Below are 17,117 nucleotides of genomic sequence, written 5' to 3' on the forward strand. Positions count from 1 at the left end.
TAACAAGTGTTGGAGAGGCTGTGGAGAAAAAGGAACCCTCATACTCTGTTGGAGGGAATGCAGACTGTTGCAGCCGTTATGGAAGGCAGTGTGGAGGTTCCTCAAAAAATTACGAATAGAATTACCGTATGACCCAGCAATCCCTGTCCTGGGTATCTACCCAAAATATCTGAAAACATTTATCCATAAAAACACGTGTGCTCCAATGTTCACTGCAGCTTTGTTTACGGTGGCCAAGACATGGAAACAACCAAAATGTCCTTCTATAGATGAATGGATAAAGAAGTTGTGGTACATATACACAATGCAATACTTTTCGGCGGTAAGAAAAGATGATATAGGAACATGTGTGACAACATGGATGGAACTTGAGATTATAATGCTGAGCGAAATAAGTCAGACAGAAAAAGCAGAGAACCATATGATTTCACTGATATGTGGTATATAAACCAAAAACAACAAAAGAACAAAACAACTGAAAGAACAAAAACTCATAGACAATAGTTTAGGGGTTACCAGAGGAGAAGGGGGAAGAGGAAGCTCTAGAAGAGGGTAAACGGGGTCTAATATATGGTGACAGAAAGAGAACTGACTCAGGGTGGTGAACACACAATGTGAGATATAGATAATATATTAAAGAATTAACTGTACACCTGAAATCTACGTAACTTTACTAACAATTGTCGCCCCAGTAAACTTCAATTTAAAGATAAATAAATAAGTAAATAAAGTGCAAGAAAAAAGGCAAAGAAAAACTATTAAAATTGTAATGCAATGAATAACACTAGCATTCATTTGATTAACGCCATCTATTAAGTTAACGTCATACTACACGTTGCTACTGTAATTCAATTCGACTTTGAAAAGTAATACACAGATACCTCCTAAAATGTGTACATTTTTTGGCACCCCCGATATATTCATAAGGATAAAATTCTGAAGGGGGAGAAAGATGGAAATACAATTTCGAAAAGGGAAAGGCATTGTAAATCTTTTGGCTGTTAAGAACTTTAATGTTTTTTAATGTGTGCAAATGAACAGCAAATAATTATGGCATTTGCAATCAAGAAGGGGATTATGATAATAGAAGGAACAGCAGTTATTTTTGGGGTGAAAGAGCTTCTGGAGTGGCTGGCAAATTCTTTTCTTGAAGTTGATGGTGGTTATGTGGGTGTTGATCTTATGAATAATTCATTCAACCAAACATATATTTCTATATAGTCTGTGGGGTTTTTTTGTATGTTTTATTTTACAATAAAAAAATTAAAACAAATCACTATGACACCCAAACTGCATGTTAGTTTTATTTTAAAATGTCAATTTTTACAGTAAATTATTTTTTATTTTCAGGAACTCATATCCTTTGCAAGTATTTAAACTTAAGATCAATATTTTCACGACCAGCAATGTCACACCTAGGTCCTTACTACCCAAGAGAAATGAGGACATGTCTACACAAAAACCTAAATATGAATGTTTATAGTAGCTTCACTCATAATTGCCAAACACTGAAAACAATCCAAATGTCCTTCAACTAGTGAATGGATTATCATACACATACATAACAGAATATTACTCAGCAATAAAAAGGAATGAACTACTGATACATCAACAACTCTTAAAAGCATTATGCTACATGAAAAAGGCCAGATTGATAAGACTACATACTAGATGATTCCATATATATGACATTTTGGAAAAGACAAAACTACAGGGAGAGAAAAGAGATGACAGGGCATGAAGACAGGAAAAGGGTCTGAGCACAGAGAAGTATGAAGGAACTTTTGAGTTGAGGGAGATATTTGATCTTGATAGTGATTACATAATTGTATGCATTTCCACAGAACTTTACAGTTTGGTGTTTTGGGTTGGTTTGGTTTTTTAGATATTATGTTCCACTGTCCTTCCAGATCACTCTCCACTCTTATCTCAGCCCTAGGAGACTGACTTGTGTTCAAGTCTCCCTACCCTCAGGCTTACCCTCCAAAGTGGGACAAAGGAAGGAAGGAGAGTTAGTTTCAGGTGATTTCACTCCTCTAAGGCTTTCTTTGTAAGACCCTTCAACCAAAGGATACTGCTCCTCCTAAAGTGGCTTCCTAACATGGCTCAGATAATCCCTCGTCCCAGTGAAAATGGGTGATAATAGCTTCACTGCAGCTAACCAAGGCCAGGGCACCAACCCATGTGCTTTTCCTAACATTTCTCCCTCACCTTTCTAAACAGCCCCTTTACAAAAACCTTCCTGGTATTAGCCTAATTGGGGCATGCCATCTTTTTCCAGCTGGGACCTTCACTGATAAATCAAGATGAAAACTTTAAAAATATATAGGGGGAAGGGAGTGTATGAAGTGGGGACAGTTTTCAAAAACTTCAGATGATCTGTGAACAAAGGTTTGAAAACTGCTCTAGGAAAATTTGGTTCCAAAGCCACCATCCCTCTATCAGTTTCTCTGGGTCATGATCCAAAATGTAAACGTATCTTGCCATCTACCTTCTCCTGTGCTCTAACACTCAAAATGTATCTGTACTTCTTTCCAACCTCAATCCAACAAGCCAACACCACCGCCTACACCACACCCGTAAGTCCTAAATCCAGTCCTCAGAGGTCAGCGTACTCACAGACACCTGGGGGCTCATTCCCCCTCCCACTTCCTAGTCCTTGCTAAAAGCAGGCCTCCCACCCCAGTATCTCAAGAGTAGGATGGTTCTGGGGTCACTGGTTCTTCAAAGACTAGAAAAACTATTATTCCTGCACCCTCTCATAAAAACCCATTCTTTTGAGATTTGTGCCACATAGCTATTCTCTGATCTTCCCCACACTTGTCATCTAACAACCTCTTATTCTTCATTTATTCATTTTACATAAGATTTATAATCTACGCCTTCGTGCCCGTTTTGCTATCATCCTTAATTCCCCCAATTCCCAACTCCCTGATCTCCCAGTTCTTTAACCTTCTCCCATCAAATCTACATTCCATCTCAACCACTACTCTCACAACTTCATCAGGAACTTGTCATGTCCTACAAGGTTTCACCTCATAAGTATTAAAAGCAAATAACCCACTTTTAAATCACAACCTACCAACATCCAGCTTGCTTGTCCCAGTAATCCCGTTCTTAACTTTTACTTAGTAAGACTCAGTGTACTGACCCTCTCCTCTCCCTTCTCGTATCTACTAGCAGCCTTGTCCGGCTCCTGAACATTTTAAACTCTACAGTCCATCATTTCAATTTCTCTCTGAGCAATATCCTAACTGCTCTTTCTTCTCCATCTGTTCATTCCCCATCTTGTCAGGCAAAATGCCAATCCAGGATAATTCTAATTATCTTATCCAATGTTCTATATTCTATGTAGGTTCTGGCTAATGGGACCTACGAATGGAAGGGGGGAAACACATTCACTTATATAATGGGTAGATTTAGTGACCGTGAGTTTTTAGTGACACAAACTTCAACTAACGTCCCAATGATGTATGTCCAGAAATCCTCTCTAGACAGCTCCTTCTTCTACTTTCTGCAACATCTGTTTGAACCCTTTGTCTCTCTCCTTAAGCCCCCATATTATCCTGCCCTACTTTCTCCCTTTAGAGATAACCTCTTCTGTCACTTCATGGAGGAAACAATGCTTTCAGCCATAAAGCATCTTATCTTTCATCCTCCTTCTAAGCTCACATTTTCACCCATCCTTCTACTGTCCAGGAAATGCAGTGTCCCTTCTCCCAAAATCACTTTCCCCGAGCTACAAGGCTCTCCCACGCAATCTAACCTTCCAGAACCTCTAACTACCCTTTTCCTTCTGCCTTCCAAACATCTTTAACAAGTTGTTAACACTTGCTACCCCTATTTCCTCACTGTGTACTCACCACTCAGAGACCACTCCAATCTAAAATGCGTACTCCAATGCCTGCTTTGCAGTCCTCATATTTACTGACTTTGCAGCAGCATTCCGAATCAGTTGACCCTTCATGAAACACCTTTCTGCTGATCTCTATAAAACATCACTTGCCTGATAGTCCTTCAGGTGTTCTAATTGCTCCTGTTCGATTTCCTTTTAGTTTTTCTTCCTCTTCTCTCCATCTATGAAATATTCCAAGTTCTTCACAGCTCAGTACTTTTCCTTCTTTTTCTCCTTAATGACTTCATCTAATCCTCCTCTACTTTCAAATAGCATTTATACTCATGCTGAATCTCAAACCAAGATTTCTTATCTAAGTTCCCCACCAGCAGATCCTACTGCCTCTTTAACATATCACAAACATCGCAAACCCAGTGAGCTTACAACTGAACTAATGGACTTTACCTCAAAACATCCTGCTTATGACATCCTCTTGTGAGCTCAGTTGCCTGTATTAGTTACGAGGGAAGTATTCTTGATGTCTCCTTTTCCCTCACTGCACATGTCACCAAGCTCTGCCACTTTAATCTCTTCTCAGTGCACCAGTAGGTCTCAAGTTCAATGTCAGCCTTGCCCCACCCCTCCCAGGTACACGAGCCTATTATACACTCTCAAAGCACCCTATAGATTTTCTTGTAACTTTCAGCACACGTCTTATTCTTTATTCAATCTCTGTCTTGCCCACTAGAATGTAAATAAGCCAGATCTTGTCCATGGACACACACCCAACACTCAGCATATAAAGGACACTAAAACAGTGGAAGGAAGGCATCCCCCAGATCTTCCTATAAACAATTCATCTTCCCCCACCATCAGGGCTCCAGAAAAATTGAAAACTGCTTCCTGAAGAGTCAGTGGCTGGACTAGAAAAATTTACAATGTATCATCTTGCTCCAAATCCTAACAATGGAATCCATATGGAAAATGCTCTGAAAAGCATCAAGTACTATACAAACGTGTCATCACCAGCACTTTGCCATTGCTCAAGCCTTGAGAACGATCCTTTTACTAAGAAAACCGTTTACAAGAAATTAAAGTTCTACTTTAAAACTAAATGAATTCGATTAAAATTACAATCTCCTTCAGAAATTACATGTTGAATTTTCATCTTTATACAGCAGAAAAAATTTAAAAGCATGATACTTATTAGCTGTAAAAATAAAGTCAGTTTTACTCGCTAAGTATTGTCAGTAGTTTGGTCATCATTCAGATTTTTAAAAATTATTTAATTAGAGGCAAGAGAGAATCTATAATTTGTTCTTTGTCAAAATAAAGTTATCTCCAACATCAAGATAAAACTGATCATATAGTGAGAGTATGTTAAAGATAAGGTTTTACATATGATAAAATCAAGTTTATTCACATCAGAATGCAGTAGCACTGTATGAGAGGAACACTGAACATTCCTCAGATCTTCCACTTAATAGTTCCAAGTTGTTAGCCGCTCTGAGCTGTGCTTTACTTCCATAAAATGGGAGAAAGCTTGCCTTACACAGTTGTGATTAAGGATCAACTGATACATAAGGGGCGCAGCACAAAGTAGGAACTTAATAAATAATACTGGTTCCCCAAAAATAAGGCCTAGCCAGACAATCAGCTCTAATACATATTTTGGAGCAAAAATTAGTATAAGACCCGGTCTTATTTTACCATAAGTAAAATAAGTAATAGTAAAATAAGACCGGGTCTTATATAATATAAGATATATTAATTTTCTTATATTTCTTATATTAATTTTTGCACCAAAGGACACATTAGAGCTGACTGTCCAGCTAGGTCTTATTTTCGGGGAAACACGATAGGTCTCTTACCCACTTCTCTTAAAAGAATCTGATTTTAGGTATGACTTAGGTATATTCTATACAACACATTCAATATCTAAATGAAGGCAAGTAACTCTTGCCGATGCTGTACTTTCAGAATTCTTTTATAATCCTCATTAATCACCTGTACTTCATCTAATAAGCAGATGACAATCTCATCTTAGGTCACAAGTTCCTGGCCTATTTTAAGCTTTCAGGAATAGAACAATTCATTTCCCTTTATAAAAATCATCCTCAAAGTTCTTCCTGACACTAATATCACTCTAGCTTACATAAATACTCAGTACAGCTTTAAGGAAATGGAAAAAATTTATTGGCTACAAAACCAGTAGTGCAAATTAAGAGCCTATGCAGTAGTTATCTCAATATTTGGCAGGATGTGTAGACTGAATCTCAGTTGACTAGCAAGGAAAGTGTGCCAAGTAGAAATATAAGTCTTTGCACACTTTATTCTAGAATCCAGAATAAAAACCTGAAGCAGAAAGCACAAAGGTGGAAAACTGAAGTAGCCTCATATAAAATGCAACAGAAGCCTTCTTTTACCCTTATTGCACACAGCCCCGGATTCCACATTAAGGAATATTCCGAGATCTCTTAAAAGGGCAAATCTTTAGGGCCTGTTAACAGTCACTCTTAAATGGCACACCTGTTTGAGAACGTACTGGCTTTAACAGCAACTGCAAATAAGGTATTTGCAAATAAAACAGGAAGTTCTGACTCTGCTTTAAAATAATCCAGGGGGTAGAGGATGGGAGGTGCAGAGTAATGTGCAAAATAGATGAAACAAAATTTGCCATGTACTGACAACCGTTGAAGCTGGTAAGTTTTTTGGTTTTTGGTATTTAAATCAAGAGTTAGGACATTTCACCAACTGAATTATTCCTTACAGATCTCATTCAGTTTGTAATTTTGCTTCTTACTCCCTTACGCACCAAACATCTATTTGGAAAATGGCAATCATATTATACATATTATGACCTCATTCTGAGTTTCTTCTTCAAATAAGCCACAGTTTTTAAAAGTACTATCCGGTATAAAATATTTAAAGAATTTTAATAATACTTAAAAATTAATCACAAACTCCCCTATAGAGAAAGAAGTCACTTTAAAATGTAATGCGAGGAGAAAGTGTAAGTTTGAGCTTAGATAAGCCCTTTTCACTGATGTGACGTACAGCAGTCGCCCACTTATCCAGTTTTGTTTTCCACAATTTCAGCTGCCCGCAGTCAACCATTATCCGAAATTATTAAATGGAAACTTACAGAACTAAACACTTCATAAGTTTTCAATTGCGCACCATTCTGAGTAGCGTGATGAAACCCTCACCATGCCACTCCAGCCTGCCAGGACGTGAACCCTCCTTCTGTCCAGCGTGTCCACGCTGTGTACGCTACGCACCCATTAGTCACTGCAGCCTTCTTGGTTATCAGATGACTGTCACAGTATCACTGTGCTTGTGTTCCAGTACTTTACTTAATAATGACCCCAAAGCCATTCATAGTTTTTATTACAATATATTATAATCGTTCTATTTTATTATTGTTAATCTTACTGTGCCTAATTCACAAACTAAACTTTATCATAGGTATGTATGTATAGGAAAAAACATAGTATATATAGCATTTGGTACTATCTGTGGTTTCAGGCATCCACTGGAGGTCTTCGAATGTGTCCCTTGCAGATAAGGGGGTACTACTCTAATTACACAGTGAAAAGTGGTCTGAATAAGCAGGAACATTCCACTGGAAGGATACTACGAAACTTAAACTTATACACTCTAAAAAGCTTGATCATAAAATTTGTCAAAGGTTCTTGAATGCCTAAACTTGACCTGCAAAGGATTTCAGAGATTTCTGAGACCTAAGTAGGTGTACAAGCACTTTTATCTGAAGTTCAAAATTTTATCATTCTCAAAAAGATCTGTAATTCAAAAGAGGTTAGCAATCACTTTCAATTTACAGAAACCCCTTTTATCAAAAACTTAGGTTTGGGTTTCTAAACTTCAAATAAAATCAGGCAGCTTTCTGAATGAGGGTAAAAGTAATGACAATGTATGACAGACAGAATGCAAGAAAAAAGTTTAGACACGGGAAATGCCCAAATTTTAGAGGGGAGAAGCAAAGGGGAAAAGGTAATTACGTATAAAAATATTCCGAGAACTACAACCAACTGTAAGCATATGAACTTACAAGTATTTGTAAGAACTTAGGATAAGACTGCCATGCAAACTAAAAGCACTTCCTCCAAGTTCCCTTCTTACCCTACAGGGGACTGCTCTGGATGGCCAAAGAAGAGAAAAACGGAAATATTCATAGTGCTACACCATTCCCTTCCCACTAAGGGTGCCTTGTGAAGGAGAAAAGACAGACAAGATGTTCTTGAACATCTCTATCTGTATTTTAGTATTTATTTTCTCCTCACAAATCCATTATAATGGAGTTTGGATTCCATCAGTCCACAGTATCACCACCAGAATTACATACAATTCAGCTACATTAGACTGGGAAGCTATTATCTCATTTCTGCAGAAAACTGTTTCCATTTCCCACCAAACAACTTCAAATGGCAGTATGAACACACGTATTAGAGATTTAACACCAGCAAAACTATCTATGCAATTGCCGCCTTTGAATATTTAACTTCCAGTTCCTGTTCTCCCTCTACATAAACCGTCATTCCCTTGATACCCTCTGCCTACCAATGAATGATGCCCTATTCTCTAAAAGACAGCACTGAGGGAAGCCTGTGTCTGCCTTCCTTGACCAGTTTCACCACTTCCCCAGCCTCATCTTCCTCCTCCAGCCTATCTGCCCTACACTGTGAAACAACTATCCGAAGACAGCGAGAGGGCAGAGTAAGCTCTCTAGTAAAACACTAGACAACTACCATGTTTCCCCGAAAATAAGACCTAGCCGACAATCAGCTCTAATGCGTCTTTTGGAGCAAAAACATAAGACCCAGTCTTATTCTACTATAATATATAATATGATATAATTAATTAATAATAATATAATATAATACAATATAATATAACAATATAATATAAATAATACTGGGTCTTACATTAATTTTTGCTCCAAAAGATGCAGTAGAGCTGATTGTCCGGCGAGGTCTCATTTTTGGGGAAACATGGTACAGTGGAACAACACTCCCAAAGCCTAGCACAGCGCTCAACATGTTGAAAATCAATCTCATTCCAATTCTGTCACTAGCTGACCCTGAACATCACTTGACCTCTTTGAACCTCATCTATAAAATGAGGAGAGCTGAGTTAAAAGTTCATTTTGGCTCAAAGTTCTACGATTATAATACATTTTTAGGAGCTGATCCGGGAAACAGTTATGCTCCATTTTATGAAAAGGTAAACTAACCTTAAGATATGAACAACGCTTCAGGAGAAATGTGGGCAAAGCATAAGGACTGCCAAATTAGAATTAACCAGGAAAATCAAGGTAATGACGGTAACAGCTGGCTCATCCTCACCCAAGGGCAAGAGTGAAAAATGCTCAGTATTTTTACTGTAACTATGCAAAGCAGTCCTTTATCATTCTGTTTGAGGCACTATATACTAAGCCTCCAAAGGACAAATTCCTCTTAAGAATTTAGTGCTAAGAAAATTTTGTCTTTACTTCTTTTCAAAATATGGGATCTATATAACCTTTCATATCACTAAACTTTGCGAAGCAGTTGGTTTTCAACTACAGTGCTATCCTGGTCCTATGGCTGATAAAGGCGTACGCTGTCTCCCAGCCATATCCAATCTTAGCTCTTCAGTCTTTTAGTTAATTGGATGCTTACCATTTTCATAAGTCTCAAATCCTTTACAAAAGGAGGGGTACAACTGATAAAATATATTGTTTTAGGAATGAACACTAGATGCCAGATTTACAAATTAACATTTAAAAAATACAACTGGTTCTGTGGATTAAAATCTATTAATACAAGTAGCTGATGGCGCCAAACAGACTACAAACTAATCTCAATTTGCAATGAAGTTCAATTCTTCAATGTCTGCACTCAATACCTCCTTAATCTTTCTAAACTAGTTTTGGAAGAAAGCCTAACACTCCTAAAGCCAATCCTCATTGTAAATGCTCATCTCATTTTCATTATCAGTAACCATCCAAATCCCCCCGAGTAATAGAAATGAGATAGTGTGTAATCCTAACACAACAAAGAGATGTTTCTTATTGGAATTGAAGCTAGGGATTTATGAAAGACTGTTCCCAAATGTACCATGAGTTAATAGTCTGGAAACATTATTATCCATGTTGTTTAAGGAAAATTTCAACCCCCAATTGGTTTCTTTAAAGTTCTTAAATCTTTCTACAAAGTTATCTATGGTTCCCATTCATCATAAATGCAGAAAGAAAACCCAAGTAGTATATTTTACTATTTACATCATTTAACTAAATGGCTTATACAAAAAGCTCTGTTGGTTCAAAATTAAGAAAATCAAAGCTTACCTGAAGTCGTTAACTTAGCACAGCTACTTTTGCTTGTATCATCTTCTAAGACTCGGTTTGTGCTCTTTTCTTTCTCAAGCAAAGTATCCTCCAAATGTAAGCATTTATCAGAAACAACACTGTCTTCACCCATTGCATGACTAATTTTGCTATTAGCTTCAAGTATAGAAGTGACGTCTTCCAGCTGAGCAGCTTCACTAGTTTCTGAATAAGAGGAACCCTTTCCCTGGGCTAAATTCTTTGAAGAAACTGGTAGAGATTCATCATCACTATCAAATCCAAAAGGATCACCAGTATCATCTTCTTCTACCTTAGGTTTCTTCGGAATTTCTTGGATATCTGGTTTGAAATTGGGCCTCTTCTGCCCTAATTTAGCCATAAATGTGGTCTCTCCCCATTTTGTGCTAAGGGTGGTCCGTTTGTTGGAAAAGACTTCATCAAATTTTGAACTGCCATTTCCTCCTTTCCTACTGTACGTTTTCCCAAATCTGGATGTCATTTTGACACCTGTTTCATATTCTCTGTGGAAAAACAAATGTAAAAAAAATATATAACCACCACATACTTAAGTGTTAACACTGAATATAAAAATAAGAACTCAGGGATTCTCCCCATGTGGCTTTTCAACATTCAAGATACACATCTTTAAAATTGTTAAATAAATATGGGGAGGGTGTATACAGAGAGGGGCTCATTTTTTACTCTATGTACTTCCATATGTCACTTTTTAAACCATGAGCATATATTCATATGCTGCTTACAAAGTAAGACTAACCAACTCATAATACAGCATATACAAAACCAACTTATAGTGGAACATCAAGTTTTTAATGTTTCAAATGAAACTATTTGCTATTCTCATAAACATCACTTTTATGTTTAAAAATAATCTTAATAGGGTAATCAACCCCTAATGTAAAAATCTTAAGCACAAAATGTTCACATTTTGCAGGATCTCAGAAATATCAAATTAATTGTCAAAATTTAATTCTTTGAAATTGCAGAGCACTTATTAATGGGGGCTTGGGAAAACTGTGCTGTTTCCTCATGCATTAGAACCTGCAGCTTTTAACCCAACCTTAAAGATTCTGATTCTTGGTCTAATGTAATTTGAAGTGTGATTTGAAAAATATTCCTTAGTTGGTCATTTCCCTAGCATAAGAAACCATTTAATCTACCTTCCTTGTCCCTATAGTACTGTGCTCATTTGCTGAATTACGTTTTCTGGAGCTGTTGAACTCCAGCATATTACAGTGGTACATGGATTACTAAAATAAGCAACAGAAACATTTAACTTTATTTTCCTCTCCACTTCATAAAAGATTCATCTGCTTTATCTATATATTAATAACAAATACTAGGACAAAAAAATTATCAGGACAAAAATCAAGAGTCAAACGTTTTTAAAAACTAATTACAGCACTTTTTAAACACTATCAATTCGTATTCATTTCTTACACTTTCTAAAGTGTACAGTTTAAACCTTTACACTTCTAAAGTTTAAATATCAATATATTAAAAGTAACTAGAAAAAATAAACAATTGCCTAGGGGCTTGAAAATATCTTCATACTTTGAAATTTACAATACAACTGGAGTAATATTTGACTTACACATTTGAATATGTTTTGATTTATAAATGTTTTCCCTTTATTAACTTAAATTCTTGCAATCTATAGTGAATCACTATAAACTTAGTTTTACGTATATTCAGTAGAAAATTTTCCCCTTCGAGTTTGGTTAGAAGTCAATTCTAATTTGACAAAATAATTTAGTCATCACACACATGTGCATTAAGAGTACGTAGTTTGTTTGAAGACCATTTAACATGTCCCAAAACATTTTCCTAAGGGAGATCTATTTCCCCTTCTAGTGTAGATTTACACTAAGAATCTTATTGTCTTTCTTAAGTATAACTTAAACAAAACAAAGCTACAAAATAAAGTGGTTTTGTTTCATTTCTCTATGAATGTAAAGCCCTGATCTACGGATCTACATTTACATATACCAACAAAGGTGGGACGATTTGGACACACTTAAACCGTAATGACCTAAAAATGCTGACTACATGCCAAACCAAAAATCTAGACTTGAGCTCCTTTAGGCCCACATCAGAAAAACTCATTGCAAAACGGTCCTAGAGCCACAAAGCATTCACTGTTGCAAGTTGGAAGTCTGCAGGTCAATATCTGGTATTACGAAGTTAATTATTTTAAATGGTAACAAAATCATGCTTGTTTTTTAAGAGTTCGTATCTTTTACAAATATATGCTGAAATACTGATGAAATAATGCCAACGATTCTCTAACTTCAAGGAGTGTGGAATGTAAAGCATGGAAACGAGAAAAATTTAGTGAAGAGTTAATAACTGTTCAATCTAAGATGAGTACATACATGGGAGTTCATTACATAACATCCCCTTATTTTTGATTTCCTTTAGTTTTCTATAACGCCTTTTTTTTTTGAAGTCACTAGACAGATTATCGTGATGGCATTATCTAAGCCTAGAGTGTCAAGTACGTAAAAATTCAAAAGTAAGTGTGCGGACATACTTGACATTATAAGAAGATTTCAAGTACATAAGGCTGTTTTGCGCAGGCTTCCCCTTCCAAAGCCTGTCATACTAACTATGAAGGGAAGAATGATTTAACATGGTCTTTTCGATCGCTGGGCCTGTTCCTTAGCCCAAAGCCAGGTCTTATTTTCAGGGAAGCGCACTGGGGTAAAAAGTCCTCACGCTTGACCCCCCGTCCAAATCTAGAGTCTTTCGCTCCCCAGGGGCTTCGGAATGAAAGCCGGAACAGGCGCGATGACCCACCTAGAGACCCCCACCTGCGGGCGGTCTGAGCGCCAGGGGGTGGCGGGAGAGGCGGCCCCCCGACGGCGGGAAGCTCCCGCAACTTTTCTCCTCCCCGCCCCCACCGCCCAGGAAAGGGACGTCGCTCCCGACGCCCCGGAAGCCGCTGCCACCGAATCCCCGGGGCAGTGCGAGGCCTCCGAGACCGCCAGGGGCGGGGGAAAGACGGCCCAGGATTCGGGGCTGCGGCGAACACACTCGACCGCGCCTGGGGAGGAAAGGAAACCAGCAGCCTCCCGAAAAGAACTCCAAAAAAAGGACAAATAAAAGAGAGGGGGGAAAAGAGTTGTTCGGGTCGTTCCGCTGCCCAACTTCCTCAGAGGCCGGGTAGGTGATACGGCGACACTCCTTCCATCACCCGCGCCAGACCCCGGCCTCCCCCACGCGCACGGGCTCGCTCCGGGCCTAGGCGGCCGCCCGAGACCTCACTTACCCTCGGCGCCTGGCGGGTGCTCTGGCCTCGGGCCGCCTCCGCCTCTCCCGCCCCCAAAGGCCCACGGGCGGGTGCCGGAGTCCCGCGCAGGAGGACAGAGCCGGCTGCTGCGCACAGACACGCAAGGGGCACCGCCACGGTCAGAACCCGCGACTCCGATCGCGGTAAATAGGAACCCAGTGGAAGCGGGGGGAGGAGCGGCGGCACCGCAACTTCCCTCCCCGCCTTGAGCGCCGCCGGCCGGGCCTGGGCCTAGGCCTCCCTGGCCACCGGAGCCGGTACTGGAGTCCGCTACGTGCCCCCGCTGGGCCGCCGCCGCCTCCTGCGCCGCCGCTTCCGCCGGTGAATGGTCAGCGCTGGAGTTTGAAGAGGGCCCTGAACCATCTCAACGCCATTTGCGCTCCCGGCCCCCACCTCCTTCCTCCAACAGCCGCTCGCTCCGTCACTCCGCTTCCCACAGGCCCCGCGCGGCCGCCGGACCCCGCAGCCAATAGCGCGGCCGCTTACTCAAACCGCCGCGCAGGCGCCGCGCCCCGCATGCTCCGGCGCCCGCCATTGGCCCGGCCGCGGGGCCCGACGGGAGTTGTAGTCCCGGTCCGCGAGGTCGCGGGTGCTGAGAGTCCCGAGCGGGAGCGGGAGACGGGCGTAGCGGCTCCCGCGGCCTTGGCTTCCCCGGGCTCGGGAGGCAGCTTCAGCTCCTGACCCCGCTGGGAGACGCAGGTGTCGCGGGGGAGGGTCGGGGCGCAGTGCAGGCAGCTGTGTCAATCGTTTCCCCTCCAGGGAACCGCCGGTGTCTGGGGACGGTGGGTTGTGCAGCTGCGCCGGGCCTGTTGGAACTGCCTCCCGGGAGCGGGGAGCTCGCGGCTCGGAGCCGCCCTCGACCCGGCCTGGCCGGTGCTGGCTCGGCGCAGGTAACAACAGTGGGAACGGGGAGGCCCGGGGCGCTGGATACCTGACTGCCGCAGCCACGAGAGATGTGGGCCGCGGCTCTTGAATGCGCCCGCTCCAAACCATCGGTCCTTGACCCTCGTAGTTCTCCCTCCGTCTGCCCCGCGCCCGTTAAAAGAGTCCGCAAATATCGATGGTGTGGAGGAATTATCGTTAACCTTGTTGGGTGTGATAACGGCAATGTGGTTATGTTTTTTTTTAATTTAAAAAAAGACATTCTAAAGTTTTTACAAAATAATGTGATGTCTGGCATTTACTTTAACGCCTATAAAAACTAAAGGAGGAAGAATCAAACAAGCCAGCGGGATGCGTACACATGGGCGCATTATTTCAGTCTCTGTTACTTGCATATCTGAAATTTTCCATAATAAAAAGTTTGAAGAAATGAACCAGTGATTGCCTTTGGGGAGGACAGGGAGGTGGGAGATAATGGGAGGAAAGAGTTTTCATTTTTTGCTGTACATTTTTTTGTGCCATTTTGTTTTTTTCGGGTCAATGTATTACCTTTTCAAAACAGGAGAAAGTTTGGGAGGGGTTAATTTTATTTTGCTTTTTTAAGGCTGCAGTGGGAAAACGGCGTTGTAAAGAGGAGCGCGATCGGCATCTCCCTAAAGAGGTGCATGACTCATCGGGCTTCGACGGCCCTGTTTGGTGGGCCGTTAATGGAGATCCACCGGGGAAACTAGAAAAGTACTGATTGCTTTCAGTGAAAAGCCCGCCCCTTGTTACACAAATGGATTATTTGCTTTGAAGGCACCCAGAAGTTACCAAGCTCCTCCAAAAACTCCGAATAAAGAAAAAATAGTTCAGACATCCTGCAGCCCTTCCCAATAGGAATTTAAGGTGGATCTTAATGTGGTTGAATTGTTTTACTTTAGCGCCACTGCTTTCAAAATTAATATTCTGACATTTACAATTTCCCAAATACTCTATCGGTACTTTCTTTGATTCAAAATAAATCAACTCTTAAGTAGCTGATATGAATGGAAGTTATAACAGACCTGTGTATTCCACTGGGGGTGGTGTGCACCTAACTGTTATTTGGGTCAGTTTTGTCTTTTTTTAAAATCAGCATAGGATCTTGTTTTATCTGTTTGAAGATTGCTGACAGAGGTGCAAGCTGCTCTTACTATAATTATTTAAATGACACAGTGGTGGGTGCTAATTAAGGAATAATTATCATCAGAGGCAAAAGCTAAGATCAAAAAGCCAAAAGTGGTGGAGAGACAATTTCAAGATCTTCCTGTAGAAGAGTGCTGTGAACCCTCCACGACCAAAGGATGGATTCATTGTGCCCTGGCTTGGCTAGTGCGGCTGGGACAGTGACTGCACTAAGCCAAAGTGGAAGAGGTGGGGTTTTTTTTAAAGAAATAGACAATCTGTGGAACCCCCTTTTTGTTGGGTAGTTGTATAAAGTAATGGAATTTAGTAGTGTTAGATTCTTGCCAGTCGGCAGCATAGGCTTGACCTGGGAGCTTGTTGGGAATGTGGCACCCCTACCCCACCCCAACTCCACAGAATCAGAATCTGCACTCTCAGAGGATTACCCCAGATGATTAGTCCACACTTTACAGGTTAACAAGCACTGATCTGAAGTATATGCAGCATTTGTCAGCAACCTGATAGTTTTGGATGAGAGGGGAAAAGGAGAGCCTTAAGAACCTACTATGCATCAGGTGTGATGCCAGGCCCTTCTAGAAAGCTTCGTTTGCATCCTTGCCTGTTGTTCATATTTTACAGGTGAGGAAATGGGCAGGTCGGCATTCACTCAACTAATGAGGGAATCAAACTTTTTCTTAAACATTAGGTTTCCATTATTGTAGATATTCTTGAATCTGGGAGAAAAATGATACATGCTTTGAAAAGTAAAACATTGTGTGTTAAAGTATATGGAAGCTTAGTATGTGAATACTGAGCAGAGCTGTGGTAGGCCTCCCACCCTCCTGTGCCCCACACCCAAAACAGGTGGAGGGCCTGCTACTCTAGAGTCCCTCCTGGAGGAGGTCCAGACCCTGGGCCTGTAGGCTGTACCATCATCTTTACCCTTTACTTCTTTGGTTCCAGCGTGGCCAAGCAAAGGCCCCAAAAGGCCCACCCCATTCCCTTGCCATGGCCCTGAGTTCCACACCAGAGTGAGCGAACTGGACTCCAGATGGATAACACATAGGCAAATAGCTTTTTGCTTTATTTTTATTTTATTGCTCTTGTTTTCTTAGTTCTCTCAGTTTGTACTCTACCACCTAGATTGGTTCTCTTCACTTCATTCCAATCAGCTTCATATACACACACACACCAGGTATCCAGTGGGTGTTTTCTTTGCTAGAATGCCTCTATGCAAGCTCTCAGATGTCTGATATTTTTCCCCTTTAAATATCATACCGGAAACTTAAATCCTGGATCTGAGCCAAACTTGTACCCTCTGACACTAGGCTGTCCTTCTGTATGCTGCCTGCAGGAGGAAAGATTCCCATGACCCTGAGTTCCACTTAGGTGGACTCATGCTTTGCTTTAGCTGAAAAAAGAAAATCCTTCAAAGAAAACTAATAGAAATATGTTATTGCCATTACTGTGACTTGGTTCTAGCACACCCATGGAAACTTTCAGAACTGGAATTACTAATTAGAGCTGTTTAGTCTTTTACTGATAATGTGTAATAAAATATATTACAACTTACAAAATTCAGTTCAGAGAACTAA

General features: G+C 40.6%; 1 protein-coding gene across 4 annotated transcripts in view; it reads right to left on the minus strand.

Annotated features, from left to right (window-relative positions):
* WAPL (WAPL cohesin release factor) overlaps positions 1-13,937 on the minus strand; it is a 75,339-nt gene extending 61,402 nt beyond the window's left edge. For 2 of the 4 annotated variants that reach the window (XM_081074848.1, XM_081074846.1), the window contains exons 1-2: positions 13,888-13,930; positions 10,185-10,705 (exon numbers count right to left, since the gene is read on the minus strand). In XM_081074848.1, the coding sequence (XP_080930974.1) occupies positions 10,185-10,683 (499 nt within the window). In that variant the 5' untranslated portion in view covers positions 10,684-10,705; positions 13,888-13,930. Of the gene's footprint in view, positions 1-10,184; positions 10,706-13,473 lie in introns of all 4 variants that reach the window. The other 2 variants (XM_081074845.1, XM_081074847.1) reach the window with 2 other exon arrangements.
* Positions 13,938-17,117: the final 3,180 nt, after the last annotated feature.

Source organism: Rhinolophus hipposideros, assembly GCF_964194185.1.
Source record: "Rhinolophus hipposideros genome assembly, chromosome: 15".
Taxonomy (NCBI): Eukaryota; Metazoa; Chordata; class Mammalia; order Chiroptera; family Rhinolophidae; genus Rhinolophus; species Rhinolophus hipposideros.